Here is a 16,127-nt window from a genome sequence, read left to right as displayed (position 1 = left end):
AATGGTGAGCAACACCTGGGCTGGGTGATAACAACTAGTGAAGTCACCATTGTTGGTGTCTCGTAAAGGGCTTGTGTCTTGCTGGAACACCATTTCCCCCATCAGGTGGAGGTGTACTCCGGCCGCCTGTAGGGGCTGCACCTCAGACATCTCAGGTGGCCTGGAAATCCCCATCTGTTCCTCTGCAACACACTCACACAAACACACAGACACACACACTGAACGGTTTTATTTTTGGAGTCGCCGCGGCACGGCGGCTCGTTCCCCAAGGCTTCAGTTCACTTCAGGATGTGTGGCCCTGTGGCACTCTGAGCCGGGATTAACAAGCAAAGAGCCGTTTGTCCCCCCCGACAGCCGCTTGCCGAAGGTAAACCAGTCAAACTCAAAGTGTGCCTGTTGATTGACCAGCTGAAGGTACCGCACAGTGGCGCTGACCTGCCGGCTCGGGGCGCTAACCCGCATAGAATTTGATCGTTGCATGTGTGCGCAGTTGGAAAATCTGGAACGCATGATGCATATCAGACGTGGCTTTCTGTGAGAGAAAGAGCTTGCAAAGCAGTTTTTAAAACATTTTTCTGCACCTTTTTTTTTGTGCGCCATGATAGATATGAGCAGCAGTCAACCCTGCACACCAGCCCTTTGATTATTATTCTTTTCTTGGTCTTTGGATCCACTTTTCGTTGTAAATAATTTGTTTGTTTTGCAGTCTGAGCACGAACAAGCCCCCCTCAGGTTAGATTAATAAAGCGCTCGCCCTCAATTTGGTTTAATCGAGGTCTTCAGGTCTGAATGGATTGAGGTCATGGCACACTTTTATTCCAAAGCTAATCTTATACTTTCCTCTTTTGAGCTGCTCCAGTGGAAGCCTCCCAGATATCCAACCCTAGAGCCTTAAAAGGGAGACTTCTCATGTGTCATCTGGCCTCCTTGTCACTGCAGGAGTCACTTTGACGACAGGGATTCATGTTAACATTTGCTCAAAACCAGCCAAACATTGTTTAAATTTCAAGAGAGTGGCGACATATCTCAGGAGATATTTTTATGCTTCATAAAACAGATGGTCAAACTTGTGTAATAATCCTGCTTCTCCCAGACCCAACTGGTGCTAACATGACATATATCAACATTTTAAAGGGGAAACACGAGGCTAAGCTCATAGTCGGTGCAGCTCTGAGAGGATTTGGGCCCGCGGGATTGATTTCCAGCAGACTGGTGTGAGTGCAGGACGGCGGGCAGCAGGTGCTCAGTATCAGTTGGCCGGTGTTTGCTCTTATTTCCTTTCGGTCTAAATTTAGGACGTGGACCTTTTTCTAGTGTCGCCACCAAAGATCAACTCCAACAATCAGACGGAGAGAACAATCTGTGATGTTGTTTTCTTGTTCTTTTCATTCACCCAACAGTTGAATTATTTATTGTTTTTTTGTGTTAGTGTGCTTTTTGTTCTTGTGCTTTTTGTTTGTTCAGATCGTTATTTGTTGTCGTTATTGGCAGTTTTATTGTTTCTTTTAGTTTGCTTGTGTTTTTTTCTCTCCCAGTTGTGACTTGCCATGTGTTATTTTTGTAATTAAGTTTTATTGTTGATGCTATTTTGTTACTTGTAGTTAGCTGGTTTCTTTTCATTTATTTTGATGAAATGTTTGACTTGTTTGTTGTAAATTTTATTAAAATTAATATTTTTCTTGATTTTTGTTTTTGTTTGTTTTATTTGTTTTTGTTCCCTTTTTTGACTTTGGATTTTTTTAAATATTATTTTTTGTATAGATCCCAAGAAGAGTAGTTTTTTACCTTAGTAGTGACAAATGAAGATTCTAGTAAAATTATTTTTGAAAAAAGGTAGATACTATGAGGGGAACAAAAAATGTAAAACTGGAAACTAAACATATCTTTGTCTTTTATAATCCTGGGAGAAGTAGCGCACGGAACCCTAACCCACAATTATTGTCAGTTAATTATGCTCCTGACCTTTGACCTCCCTCTTATTGTTTTTGTATTATTTCTTGTAAAGCTGAAGTCCCCACCTACCCGCCCTCTGAACCTGGCCACGCTCCCGTACACGTCAATCATTTTCCTTTGGGTTCACTTGTATTCCCACAGAGGTCATTTTTAAATCTGACTGTCTCCTTGAGAGACTATTTTCATAAGTAGTTTGTCATCGTTTCAAAGCAGCCTTGCCACAAGCAACTGCTTCACATGCCTTTCTATTTCCAATGATGACGCTTCTTGTAGCCACGCAGCATCTTCAGGACCCAATTAAGAGTTTTGAAAACCTGTTAACAAGCCCATTGTAAAGAGAGCCAGCTGCAGACAACATTAGCACCAGTACACAGCTGAGTACACTGCACTGGGAACACTGGCAAAGCAATAATAAACTCACCTACACAGTGAATGACAAAGGAAGCAAACAGAGAAACTCTTTAACTGAGTGAATGAGGAATCGGACAGAAGATGTACTACTGCTGAGATTATTATTCACAAAATAAAATTACAAGAAAAACTCACTATTTGCTTTTTGTAAAATTATAGGTTTCATGAGACAATGTCAATACAACAAGATTTAGGTACATTTCCAACTTTGAAATACAGAGATTGAAATGAATGATAGTGGCTAAGGTCTTTGCAGGATCAACTTTTCCATTATCCAAAAGTCTTCAAAGTCCAGCATGTGTTTCACAAGTCTTCGGAGAAGTGTCCAGCTGAAAATGGAAGGGGAAAAAAAAACGTATTGTTTGCTTGTTATACAAACACAATTAATGACCGTAATCACGTATCTATTATATCCACACTATAACAAACGAAGATTATTTGACCAGCTGTTAAAAGTATTTTCTGGCCACGACTCTATGGAACAAAAACGCCTCAATGTTTCCAACAACTGTTCAGTGAGAGAGGTCATCCCACCATGCAGCCAAATATCTCTCCCGGCAAATTAATATTATAATTCACACACTGTGAAAGCAAATAGGCCAAAAACAGCAACGTGGGCTGTAATAAATCATTAAGTTGGATCTGGGCTCAGTTTTGAACTTTTTTTGGGGACACTTTGACTACAAATGATATTATAAGCATTTGTTTTTGTGATCAAGCAAATTTGATGAAACAAACTTTTGCATAGCAAGCCTCTTTTGATGAATATGTTTTGTGTCTGCTTTGCTTTGCTTGATATAACATAGTGATGTGTCTCGTCTGTCTTGCAGGGGTCTAATAATGCTGATGGAAGTCAGCTACGTAAATGGGCTGGAGCCTGACCTTTCTCAGCAGTATCCTCCGCCCCTACTGCCAAAACCAGGCAAAGACAACGCCAGGCTTCAGAAACTCAAGAAGAAGAGGGCCAAGAAAAAAGGCAACCTCTCCCAGACACCCGTCCCCTTTCGCTCCTGTTTGTCACCTGTCAACGAGGCGAGCACGGACCTGGAACACAGCGACCAGTCCAGCCCGCCAAAAACACCGGACTCAGTCTACAATGCAGACCCGTCAGTGTCCAGTTTCCCCTTTGAATCCTCCTACGATCACTCTGCATCTGCATTCCCTTATCCTCGGAGCAGCCCATACGGCCTATCTGGCAGTTACACCCCTCAGTCCCACATAGCTCAGATCAGGAATTCTGAAGAGCAAGTGGCTCCGCTGTATGAGTGCTCCTCTTTTTTATTCGATGACGTGACTCCTCTCATGATGCCATCTTTGTTTTCACCACCAGCACCTGAGCGGCTTCCAGCACTGACTCTTCCCTCTGCTTTTAATTTAAACATGACTCTAAATTCTCATGGGTCAGTCACAGTTCCTCCAGTCGCTGTGTTGCAATCCAGCACTAAAATATCAACTCACAGCCTGACTCTATCTCCAGCCGCCCCCAACTGCGGCCCAGGCCCGGCACCTTGTCAGGCTGCAGACCTACCTTCTTTTCCAGCGCTGCTGTCACTTCCAAACACTCAGACACAACCTTTTGTCCCAAAGGAGATAAACGCCAGTTTAAGGGACAACCCTCAGAGCCTGACCTCGTCTCGGATTGCCAGACCGACCTGTAATGGCAACTTTGTTCCCAGCCAGATGTCCCCTGAGATAACCGCCTCAAAAATATCCCTTGTTGAAGCAGTTAAGGAGCCTGACACCCTACAAAGCAGGATATATACATCAAAGGCAACATTTTATGAGATCTCTAAACCTCCCTCCATCCAGGACCTTACGACAATAAACCAAAACTACCAGGGAGTATCGTTATCTGACGTGTACAGAAAGAAAACAGCGGTGACAGTGGTAAATTCTGATCAGAAATGGAATACGTCCATGTCCCAATGTGGAAGACCCAGGACTCCTTCTTCTACCCCAGCTCGAGTGTCCACGCCTTTTATTGAAATTTCTAAACCTAACCCACTTTTATTTGCCGCTTTCAAGTCCTCCCAAGATCCACAAGCTCCTACAATTCCCAACGAAGCTCCAAGACAGAAATCGGCAACTCAAACCATAAGTAAACCTTCAGCTTCTGCCGAAGAACTGAAGCAGACTGATGTTAATCACATTACTGGCATCAAACAAGCCAGCAACTATGAAAATATAGAGACGCAAAGGAGTGCAATAAATCTAAGCATTGATCATAATGATCTGTACCCAAGAGAGAACTTGGCATCTGCTGTGGTAAAACCAACACTAATAGAACCAGTTGTCCCAAAACTACAAACAAACCAAGTTTCTGAAAGTGAGGCTTTGTATTTGCCGAAAGTCCCATCTTTTTTTCCGGCTGTACCAAATACTGCAAATCTCAACCCTACGACTGTGAATTCAATACAAGCACCACCAAATCCTCTGTCGACCCATCATCACCCCCCTGTGGTCGATGCACGTAAGTCCTTGTCGTCATTGTTGGAGAGTCAAATGTCTTTAGCAACCTCAAAGCCTAAATCAAGATCAACATATTATGGGCTCACTCCATCTGAGTATGCTGCCTACGGAGGGATAAGGACGAAAGCATCCCATCACAGCCCTGCAACCCCCAGGGCCAATGAGACCTCTTCAAACAAAACACAGTCAGACGTGGCTCAGTCTGATGCAACAATACAAATCAAAGGACAGCAAGTTATTCCGTCTTCGATGGAGGTTTCTGGTCCAAACATTTTACAACCTCCAAAGGATTTTGAGATTCCATTTGAACGGATCGTCACACGTAGCAAAGATGTGTTTAAGGAAACTCAGTTTACAGCTCAAAGTATTGGAATACAATCACTTAAAACATCTAGTGTGGACACAAAAAAACCTGCGCTCCCCCTTGGCTTGTCACAGAACACAATGCAACAATCCACAAGTGATGTATCCATACCAAAAGCCTCATACTCTGAGGATCCAATACCAATGTCTAAAGCAGGTGAGGCAAATACACAAAGTGTGGCACCATTTTCTATAGAGGCAACGCAAAATACAACTCCATGTCTGACTGATGGCAATGGTCTGTCAAGTTCTTCCTCACCCTTAGTAAAAATAAAAATAAATGTTGAAACACAGCATAGTTTAAAAGGGATAGAGAAAGCTTGTAATTGTGAGAAAGCACAGGCAAAGGAAGAAACCAAGGTCACAAAAGCAGAACAACCGTCAGGACAAAACATATCCCTGTTCCAGTCGTTCCAAACTCCCGGTGGAGTTAGTTTATCGACAGCCAATGATCTTAATGTCCAAATCACTGCCAAACCTGTTACAAACCCAGCCAATCGTCAAAACCTGGTGATTCAGTCTCCTGCCACAGATTCAGAGCCCAAATTATCAGGGAATGCCATAATAAATGGTGCATTAACCATTGGAGTACAAAAAGCCAGTAAACTGGTTTCAGAAACGCCGCTGCGCAGTAAAGTGGCTGCTGAAGCGGTTTCACATAAGCCAAGTGAAGAAGTTAATCATCACATTGAAGTGAGCAGCGAGGTTACTCTACCCAATAAAACAAACGTGCAGAATATTTTGCCTTCTGTGGCTCATTACACTAAACATACCCATGACAAAACAAACACTGAACCCCAATTTCCAAATATATTCTGCAAAGAATCAATTATCGCTACAGCAGGAGCAGTTTTGCAACATGAGCCTGTCACAGCATCTGTATGTTTTGCAGAGTATAGTTGCAGCGCGGCATCTGCACCTGTACAAAGCATAAAATCCATGCAACAGCTTTGCGCTGAAAGAAAAAATCACAGGAACAGTCAAACAGTAGGACACAGGATTTGTTTGCCGAGAGAACGTCTCACTTCTCAAGCATCAAGTGCACCAAATACACCTGCTGATAATGGTAACTTAGTGGGCAAACCTACCACAGAAAACAAACTACCTGACCTTTCTGTCACTGCAATCAAATCACCCAACATTTCAGGCATTAAATTCCCTTCAGATATGACTTTCAATGTGCCCATAAAAGAGCCTCAAAAATACACCAACATCTTTGAAAATGAACTTCTAAACACCCAGAGTAGCATAACATCTAATGGCCAAGATAACGTTGTTCAAAGATCAAATTTCCACACAAACCCAATAGTGACAGTAGTGTCCACACAAGTAGTTGGAACCAGCCATAACATTTCTGCTAAAGATGCGGTACTATTAAGTCAAGTTAATACAGAACCTAAACTCCCCGCTTGTAATAATATCGACACTAACAGAGTCGGCCACTCAACTGTAGACACAGAATTGCAATCACAACTCACCAATGAAAAAGTATGTGTATTGATTGGGAAAACACCCACAGAGTGCCCGAGTGGAGCTGTTAAAGCAGAAAACATCCAGACAAAGTGTAGTAATGAATCAAGACCACCTTCTAATCTTTTAAATGTGAACACATTATTGAACACGCCAGGCAGTAAAAACAGACTGTCTGCAGGATTGCCTACAGTCAGTAAGTCCTCCACAAACTCTGTCTCACCTGGACAACCAGGACGTTTAGAGACTGTTCAACATGGCAGACCTGTTGCAGAGACCGTCCAGTCCAACAACTTCAAATCAGGCCGAAATATTCACGTCCCCAACACGACCTCTACAGTATTCATTATGCCTATGACAACAAAGCCAGCAGTGATCACTAAACCATTATTTAATACTGAGCAGGTTTGTAAAACTACCACGCCGTCTAGCCCTACTATGAGGCATGTCTCACCAAAAATCCCTCAGCTGAGATTAGACAGCCCCAAGAGTCTACCTGCAGCCAACAGTCCAAAACCCTTTTCTGGCCCTGTTGCTCTAACAAGAGTCTACAAAAACTACAAAGCAGATAGTAAACAGGCGGTCAATGTTCTGGCAGACCACCGATCATTCGAGACATCTACATCACAAAGTACAACTCAATCCACCGTAATAGAACAATCTCCTTTCGTTCAGCCAATGTTAGTCAATGAATCTGTAGCGAGTGTCCTTACAAGGACAACGCATCCTGTAATGTCTAAGACTGAGACAGCGGTTTCCTCTTCCTCTGGTTATGTCATGGCTAACAGTGTGGAACAGCAAACCAGTGCCAGTCAAATCACGATGTCTGGAGGTAAAGTTCAAACTTCTGTTAGTTCGGTGAGCTCTCAGACTGGAGTGAAACAGTTTAGGCAATCTGTCACTGACACAAAGACATCTGTAGAAACTAACATTCACACTCTCCATGCTGTCTCACACGCTCATCTAAATAACCACACTGCCTCTAATATCCAACCTCTTGCTGAAGCCACCAGAGACGCTAAATCTCCATGCATCTCTTCTAGAGGAACTAAACCTTGGAGCTCAACAAGAAGCTCCCCTCTGCCTGAGGCAAGATTGCATGATACACTGACTCACATTTATACGCCAAGCTTGTCCCCGTCTCCTCAAACTTCAGTCCCTTTAAACCATACAACAGAAAACAAACCGTATTCGGTCCTTATGAAAGACCAGACACACAATCCCATTGCTCCTCTTCAAAATAAAACACCTCCTACCACCATTCAGCCCTCTGCTAAGTTGTTCACAGAGAATATCTCAAAACCTACTATGACTGAGAGCCCTTCAGTCCTGGATGTAGATGTACCTCCCCAAATGCAAAAGATAAAAACAGAAATAGGAAAGAATTCTAGTCAGGAAAGAAAAGCTGCTTCACTGAACGCTGAAACTAGCGCTCCCATTAAATCTGCCATTCCTCTAAAAGCACAACATCCCACTACGCAGGTAGAATCAAGACTTGTAGAAACAAAACCCTCAGTTGTAAAAAAAGAATCCTCAAAGTCTTCCCCCGATTCAGTCCAAATTAGGTCGCACACCGGTAACGTTCAGACTTTGACACAGCGACTGATAGAGAATATTTCCCCCGCAAAGCCAGCAACAGATACTGTCATGACACCGTCCGTAGTTAAAGCCGCTGTGATTGACTCTGCCACTCCTGCCTCTCTGCCTCAGGCCTCAGTCAAAGCTCCATCCCCAAACAGAGGAATGTCACCGCCATCTCAGCCAAAAACTGGACTCAAAGAGAAGGACGTTCCGAGGACCAAAGCTACAGCGGCGCCGACAAAAGCCCCGGTGGTCGAACCCTCCACGAAGTCAGCGACATCAACTGCATATTCAACTGCTGACGTCAAGAAGGCTGTGACGGCGCAGACCACCCATCCACCCGTTGAGCCCAAAGCAGCCCACAAGCTGAAAGGCCTGAAGGGAAAACTCAGCGGGTGGACACGGCTCAAGAAACACATGGTTGTTGAGCCGGAGGAACTTTTGTTTCCAGTGCCGAAGGCCGAATCTCCGGTCGAGAAGATAGATCAGGTTGTTGAGAAGTCACCAGCAGACCAAGGCGCTAATCAGGAAGTGGTTGACAACAAAGACACTCCTAAAGGGTTTAAGATGTGGGATGTCCTCCTCTACCAGATGTTCTCCACCAAAGACCGAATTATGCACCAGATCAACGCTAACAAGAAAGAGCCGGATAAAAAACAGCAATCCAAAGACAATCACGGGGATGTTCCTTCTTTCGTCAGTCGGCTGCCAATCTTGTTGTACAGCCCCCGGTTCGATGCCAGGAAGCTGAAAGAGGCAGCAGAGAAGCCGCTCTCAAAAATAGCTGCCGTGTTTGAAAAGGGGCTGATTAAACGCAAATCGCAGGAGGACGAACGCAAGAACTTCAACAGGAAGGCGCGAGGATTTGGTCCAACGAAAACTACAGATATATAACTTGAACCGATGCACAACAATGTTTAGGATGAAAAAAAAAGAAAGATGCGATGATCTCAGAAAGGTGTGAGAACTTCAGAAATTTTGAAGAAAACAGACAAAACAATTTGTTGATTTATTTCATATTTAAGTTAATTGTATAAATAAGGGTTGCTGTAATGAGTAGTATACTAGAGGGGGAAGAGGATTGAACAGATTATTGATTAACTATCAAATAAAATGTTCTTACATTTCTGATATTTTAATCAGTTGTGGTTATTTAGGATGTATATGTCTATGAGTTAGTTTGTAAAGCTTTTAAATGTCATGAATAATAAGAAATACAGTTACATTAATACAGGTTTGGCGTCTTTGCACTTTAAATAAAATACAATAAGAATGTTACTTGACACAAGAAACAAAAAGATAATGCAAAGCAAGAAAGGAGCATTGCTGTGCAACTCTGCTTTGTCAGATTGTTCTTGTTTCATTTAATGATGGCCTAGATGTTGAATGCACATACTCTCGATACTTTGATCGAGAAAGCATTGTTTTAATTGACATGTTTTACCATTTTTTTGTATTTTTCTAAACAGGCTTTTAGTGTACACCGCTGGTAGGCAGTTTGTAATCTCTGTAATAAATAGAGCTTTCACATTCCTGAAACAACAGGGCAGATGGATTTTTGAAAGACGGGGAAAAACTGAGATAGACAGAAGTGACGGTCGGTCAGAGCAGATTTAGGGTTTAGGAAGTCGGGTGTATGGATGGAAACAAAGCGGCTGAGGTCTGGGCTTTTGATAGGGGCAAGAAACTCCAACAAATACAAAAACATCATGATACCCAAAGGATCTTATTCTGGTGTCAGTATATGTTACTGTGTAGTATTTGCACTGGGTGATCAGTCCGACAGTCACATTTTAGTTTCATTGTTTAGAGTGGCTCGAGGGAAGTGATGTCAGGTCGCTTGACCCGCCACATAAAATGCATTGCTAAGTAGATTTTTATCATGAATGTTTGACTTGGTCGATGGGATTCACCATTTTAATCAGTCCAATAATTGGGATTGTGGACGTTGCATGTATTTAATTATGAAGTAAAGACCGTGCATGTGTCATTAAACATTACTTATTAGGCATCAGCATGTTGGCACTGTCCCAGTAACATTGGCATGTTTGGGAGGAAAGTGACATTATAATTGTTGCTTTTTTGGTGTAATTTTTCAGACCCTCACAGCATACATTTGCTAAACTCATCCCAAAAATCTAATTATTGTGTCATCGTTTCACCACTGTGTAGGAAAAAAACAGGACAAACATAACGGAAAAATAATTTTTCTGTTAGTTGGCGATTTATTATTGTCATGCAAATTTGATGATTTGAGAACACTATTTCAATATTCTGTGTAAAATTTAAATTTCTTGCCTAAACTGAATCCTGTAACTAGGATGTAGAAGTGAATGCCAAAGAATGCCAAATAAATGATGGTGATGATGATGATGATGATGATGATGATGAAGATCCTGCAGAACGAAGACAGACTAAGGGAACAGCTGGAGAAGAAGTTCTTGATGGGTATGACGTTTAACAGCTTTGGAGGACTTTGGTGCTGCCGTAGCATATGTTTGCATGTTGTTGATATTTTGACCCTTTTTGTCTCTATTTTGTGATTTTAAAAATGGTTGTTAACCCAAGACAACCATCATGATGTGGAGTTTGTTTTAGGTGATGAGCCAATCACACCCCTATTCATCACACCAAGGCTTTTAACTGTTTGTTCACTAAAAGATGCATTACGTTGAAATGGGAAAGTCTTGTTTTATATTTCCTTTTTTTTTCTTACAGGATTGGCCCCTAAAAAAAAAGTTCCAACAGAACTAAAGAACTGCAGCTTTAAAAATATGACGCATCGTAACTGAAAAGTTATAGACACATCCCATCAAAAGATCACCATTTCTAGTTTCTTTTCTTTTCTGTTTCAATAGGTTTTCAAAAACAACTTTTTATAGCTGGCCTTTTAATTAGTTTTATTGCCAATGAGAAAAATATGGTATATCATGCCAATTTTTGGTATGAAGTTCAAAATCATCTTTTGGATAGAAATTAATAATATTGAAATCCCAAACTTGGTGATGAGCATTGTTCAGTCTCTTAAATTCCTAACTTGTCTGCAGTTGAATGACATTAAACCAGTTTTGCATATTAAAGTAAAGTTAGAATGAATAAAAACTAAATGTCTCTGAAGATGAGTTAAGTTTTAGCTGCTGATGGTGTTAAAGTGAATGAGAACATAAGTAATTAAATAAAGGTAACATTTCCCTTTAGTTTTGAACGATATAAAAAATGACATAGAATGCAATCCCCAATGAATGAATGAATGGTCTCACCTGACGAGCAGTTAGCTTCCTGCTGCAGTCACAGTCCTCAGAGACCTTCTCGTACTTGCCATGACCCGTCACCACAAACTTATATCTTTTAGCAGAAGAGCTCTCCTAAAATCCAAATGATAAAACTTCATCACAGACAAACTCTCAGACATTTAACCGGCAACTTCAGTTCGTCCTCATTCAACCAAAACTCCACTTTAACACCCAGAGTCGTCATCCTACTGATCTTTGAAGTCATTATTTCTTATTAACGCCAAAAAAGTACACCCAGTAAATAAAATAGCAGCAGTTTACAGCTTTAAATGTGCAAAATAAAATCTCTAATTTCATGTATGGAAGCTAGAAGAGTGTAACTGATTTCTAAGTATTATTGTATCGTTGGGTTCCCTGAATGCAGCCACAGGGAGGCAGACTAGTACTGACTGACTGATGATTCACAGCAGAGCAAAAGATGTTCGTAGTGGTTGCATGAAGCAGAAAGGAAAGAGAGACGGACCCTTGTTGAAAATTACAGGAAGACATGGAGAAAAAAAAACACATTCGAGGAGAAAAAGCAGAAATAAACAGTCGCTATGACAAAATGCTTTGTGAATTCTCTGGCCAAATGTAAAAAAGTAAAAATCCTGATGTACCGCCGGTCTGGAGGGCGAGCTGCACCTGCTCCCGTCTTCACTTCCTTTCACCCACTGGTTGATGAGATTAGCCACGCCCACTCTTAAACCATCTGTTTCCTGAGCCAGAGAAGAAGAAACATTACTGCATGCAACATAAAGCTTCCTCACATGGAATATGAGCAACAACGACGAGTAGTTCATTAATGGGTCGTGCATCACGAGGCGGGGCTCGTGGACCTTAGACGGCGTGCCGCGGACGTCGTTCTGGCTCCAGGCCTCTCCGGCCTCGAACAGGCTCTTCTTGGAGGATATGGGCTCGGTGAGACTCGTCAGGTCTGTCAGCGCCTGAGTCCCCGACCGGCCTTCCTGTGAGGAGAGCTGTCAAAAGACAAAGTGAGAGTCGGGACGTTCAGGTTCAAAACACTGTGGTAAAAAACCGTAAAAAGAAGAGTAACTTGTGGGGTTGACCTCGAGGGCGTGCGTGTACAACTCCAGCTTCCTGTCAATCTTGGAAACAGCAACAGGTGGCAGCGTCTTCTTTACGTTACCGGTGCTTTGGAAGAATGGAGGAATGTATATGTTTCTGTTATAAATCTGCTGCTGTACGAGTGTCGTGATGAATAACAAGGTGTGCTGTATCCCTGCAGCTAGGTTCAGTCTTTATGTTTGGGAACATTTCAGGTTTACTTGCTTAAGTCTCTTGACACTCACCTCTTTCTCAGAGACTCGGTTCTCTCTATGATCTGAGGATGAAAATTAGGATGTTCCGCGATTAAAACATAAAGAATTACTCTTCAAACACACACTTGAGGAAATAATCAACAGAAACACAGACGCTGTGTTAAAGTGTAGAGCCACAAACTGGCAGAACTTTGCCGATTGTTCCCTTCATGGCTTGATAAAAAATTTAAATAAGCTCATGACTTTATTCATTTAATATCTATGGTGACAATATTCCACATACTTTTATGTGGAATATGTTTTTTACATGGTTGAATCAGGACTAAAACATTTCAGAAATGAGGTTAATAAAATCAGACAATTAAACATTATACCAAAAAAAAATAATTGAATAAAACACCCAACAATAATGAAAAATTTTGACTATAAAAAATATTAATTACAGCGCTGCATTTAATGATTAATCTGTTGATTCTTTTTCTCATTAAACAATTAGTTGATTGCTCTATAAAAGGTCAAAAAACTATTGTGAGAAATGTTGATGAATGTTTCCAAAAGTCCAAAAAAGTCCAGTCTATGAGCTTAAATACCATATAATATTAATATTTAAGAAGCTGGAATCAGGTAATTCAGACTTTTTAAAAACAAAATGATTGTGAAAATTATCATAATAGTGGCAATTAGTTTAACATATGACAGCTATTAGATTCATTGTTGCAGCTCTATGTAATAATAATACAGAAAAGACATGAAATAGTGTTGGCAGTGACCTGTTTCTTCTCTCATCTTAGGGCAGCTGCTGACCTTTGACCCTGACCTTTGACCCTAACCATGGTCTACAGCCACACTCACCGAGCATTTAGTGTCTGTTGAGACTTTGTTGTTCACTTCCTCCTGTGAAGAGATACTGCAGGTTACTGCAGGACCAAGTGACCACGAGGACAACTCGGATGTGAAGCATCAAGTTCAAACGTGCACAAGACTTACCGGGTAGAACTGGATGAGGAGTTTCTGGAGGAAGGAGAACAATACGGTTAACATGACTCAGTACGACATCATTTCACCAGCAACTCATCACATTAAATCAGTGACATCATCACTAAGATGACTGGCGGCCTCTGAAGAAGAAGACGGTATAAGCAGGACATGCTTTAGGGCGAGGCAATAAGGTGATTGACAGGTCTCTACCAGATACGTCTCTACATCACTGCCGTGCACAAATGATCGTACAACAAACAATTGTGAACAAACAATACGTCCTTCAGTTGAGCATTATTGTTCCTGAAAATATGTTGTTATCTCCATTGTTGAAAATGCCTTGCAACAGTAACTAGGAGGAGAGGGGCTTAGTGGAGGTTTGGTCAAAGATTGCTGTTAAATGGCAGCTTTAAAAGTATGTTTTATGGCAATTTTAATTTGGGGAAAGAAAAGTGAGCCACATCTCCACCACAGTTCCTTACAAAATGCTCTTTGAATCTGGGAAAACGTTGTTGAACCCCCATGCACGCTCTCTCTCTCTCTCTCTGGTTGGATGAGGTACCTTGAATGTGGGGCTCATGGGGCCGTAGTTCAACGGCTCCTCGCCTTCAGCTCCTCTGTTCACCTCCTCACTCCTCCTGCTGCTGCTCCGCGCCAGACTCTGGGACACCAACAGATATCAGCAGAAGAGTCAATATAAACATTGTTTATGTATTGCGTTAAACATTATAATCGCAATACCTGTTCTCTGTTTCTTACTCCACAAAGCCTGTTCACAGCCCCCTCGTTATTTGGTGGAGGAACACTATTGAAACGCTGGCGACACTCCGCTGCTAAAAAACAGAATTTGTAACAGCATCTTACATTATCCCTGCACGTCTCATTTCGACACACCTGAAAGTCCAAAGATGCATTCTTTGGGCTTTTATTAGTTTCAGATTTAAAGCCAAGATTCCTTGAACTGTGAGTTTTCCTACGAGCGTGTGTTTGATTAAATGTTAGGAAACGGCGAGAGGAAGAATACGCGTCTTTGTCATGTGAGTAATTTCATCGTAAAAAGGAAGTTTGTCCTGATGGAGGCACATGTGGACGATAAAGGTATTCTGCAGTGCTACAACAACACTAATAATAATATAACAAACCTTACACAGCCCTTGAAAAAATAAACAAGTTGCTTTACAGGGTTGCAACAGTACTAAAACATTCCAGGACTGCGATGAGACAAATATAAATCAGACAATTAAAATTATGCATAAAAATGGGATAAATTTACTCAGCAAAAATATGAGATGAAAGCAATTTTAAGTATAATATTGATAGAACAGAGCAAATATGTTGTAAACAAAATAGCTTGGTAGCATTAATGAATAGCTTGTTACTAATGGTACTAATTCTGCAGCCACAGTTCCAATGGTTTACATGGAGAAGTATTTGAAAGAAGTCGGCCCCTGTTTGGTTAGTGCACGTGCACGACACACATGATGGTTTCATAGGGATCTCTTCCTCTGCCATGTGGATGTAATGCCTCGTGAAACATTGCAGTGCGTCAGCGAAGGCCGGAACGTGCTGCTTAACGTGCTTATAAACAAAACATGTTTTACAAACGCAGAACAATAGGCTCCGCAAATGATTTTTACGAGGAAGGAAATGGATTCAATGTGTTCACTCTAGAGAATTACACCCTGTGTTTTGGTGAGTCACTGAATGTAAACAGAAACCTCGATAACAAGAAAACAGAGTACCTGTACTAGCAAAAAGGGAATATAAATATACAAAGGGAATGTCTGCCTGGGAGTCGGAATGTGTTGAACAAATCACAGGGCAGTTATGAAAAGTCTTCTGAGCAGAATTGACAGTTCAGCCGGAGGACAATACCAAACAACGCTCATGAAGTTAGCAAAAAGACAATGGCTCCTCCTCCAGGGACCACAAAGGTAGTCAGTAAATTTTATGGGGATTACACGCTCATATTTACTTATATCTAGTGGGATTGTGGAGCTACCGGAAATGTCATCCAGTCAACAAAACCATTAAGATTTGTGAATATGTGCAGCACAATTCATCTGTTTTCAGGATACCATTTCCTTGGTGAACCTGGAATTTCAATTCCAGGGAATCTCCAAACTAATAAGTTTAAAATGTAATAAATCATTTAATAAATTCATCCTCTGGTGATTTGGATGGTAGATTAAAACATATTTAATGTCTAAGATGACGGACCATGGAAAAATCAACCAAACTGACAAATGCCATTTAGTAAAAGTAGTAGTTGAGGAATTAGTTGTACTATTAGCAGTATTATTGCAAAGCAAACCTTGTCTGGCATCCCGTGGTCCTCCTCCTCCTC

The 16,127-nt window shown here is 41.5% G+C and overlaps 2 protein-coding genes across 5 annotated transcripts; one reads left to right on the top strand and one right to left on the bottom strand.

Moving 5' to 3' along the window:
* Positions 1–231: 231 nt before the first annotated feature.
* On the top strand, positions 232–12,066 carry LOC137786395 (proline-rich protein 33-like). 4 transcript variants are annotated; one of them, XM_068578285.1, is made up of 3 exons: positions 232–367; positions 3,195–4,834; positions 8,377–8,638. In XM_068578285.1, exons 2-3 carry the CDS (start codon positions 3,205–3,207, stop codon positions 8,547–8,549), a joined length of 1,803 nt encoding a protein of 600 aa, XP_068434386.1. In that variant the 5' UTR covers positions 232–367; positions 3,195–3,204; the 3' UTR covers positions 8,550–8,638. The 4 variants fall into 4 exon arrangements, with proteins under 4 accessions (XP_068434386.1, XP_068434378.1, XP_068434369.1 ...); XM_068578277.1 differs by having other exon boundaries at positions 3,195–5,353; XM_068578268.1 differs by having other exon boundaries at positions 3,195–12,066.
* LOC137786415 (lymphocyte-specific protein 1-like) lies at positions 2,457–16,127 on the bottom strand. The gene is made up of 10 exons (XM_068578304.1): positions 16,095–16,127; positions 14,343–14,441; positions 13,790–13,813; positions 13,655–13,696; positions 12,833–12,864; positions 12,590–12,674; positions 12,359–12,499; positions 12,140–12,238; positions 11,508–11,612; positions 2,457–2,693 (listed from the first exon to the last, which is right to left on the bottom strand). The coding sequence occupies exons 1-10, from the start codon at positions 16,104–16,106 to the stop codon at positions 2,649–2,651; spliced, it is 684 nt and encodes a 227-aa protein (XP_068434405.1). The 5' UTR covers positions 16,107–16,127; the 3' UTR covers positions 2,457–2,648.

The sequence above is a fragment of the Clinocottus analis genome, unplaced genomic scaffold, assembly GCF_023055335.1.
Source record: "Clinocottus analis isolate CAN_PGR_092001 unplaced genomic scaffold, fCliAna1.0.p SCAF_1, whole genome shotgun sequence".
Taxonomy (NCBI): domain Eukaryota; kingdom Metazoa; phylum Chordata; class Actinopteri; order Perciformes; family Cottidae; genus Clinocottus; species Clinocottus analis.
Note: the sequence above shows the minus strand (reverse complement) of the source record. Positions and strands in the feature narration are given on the sequence as shown.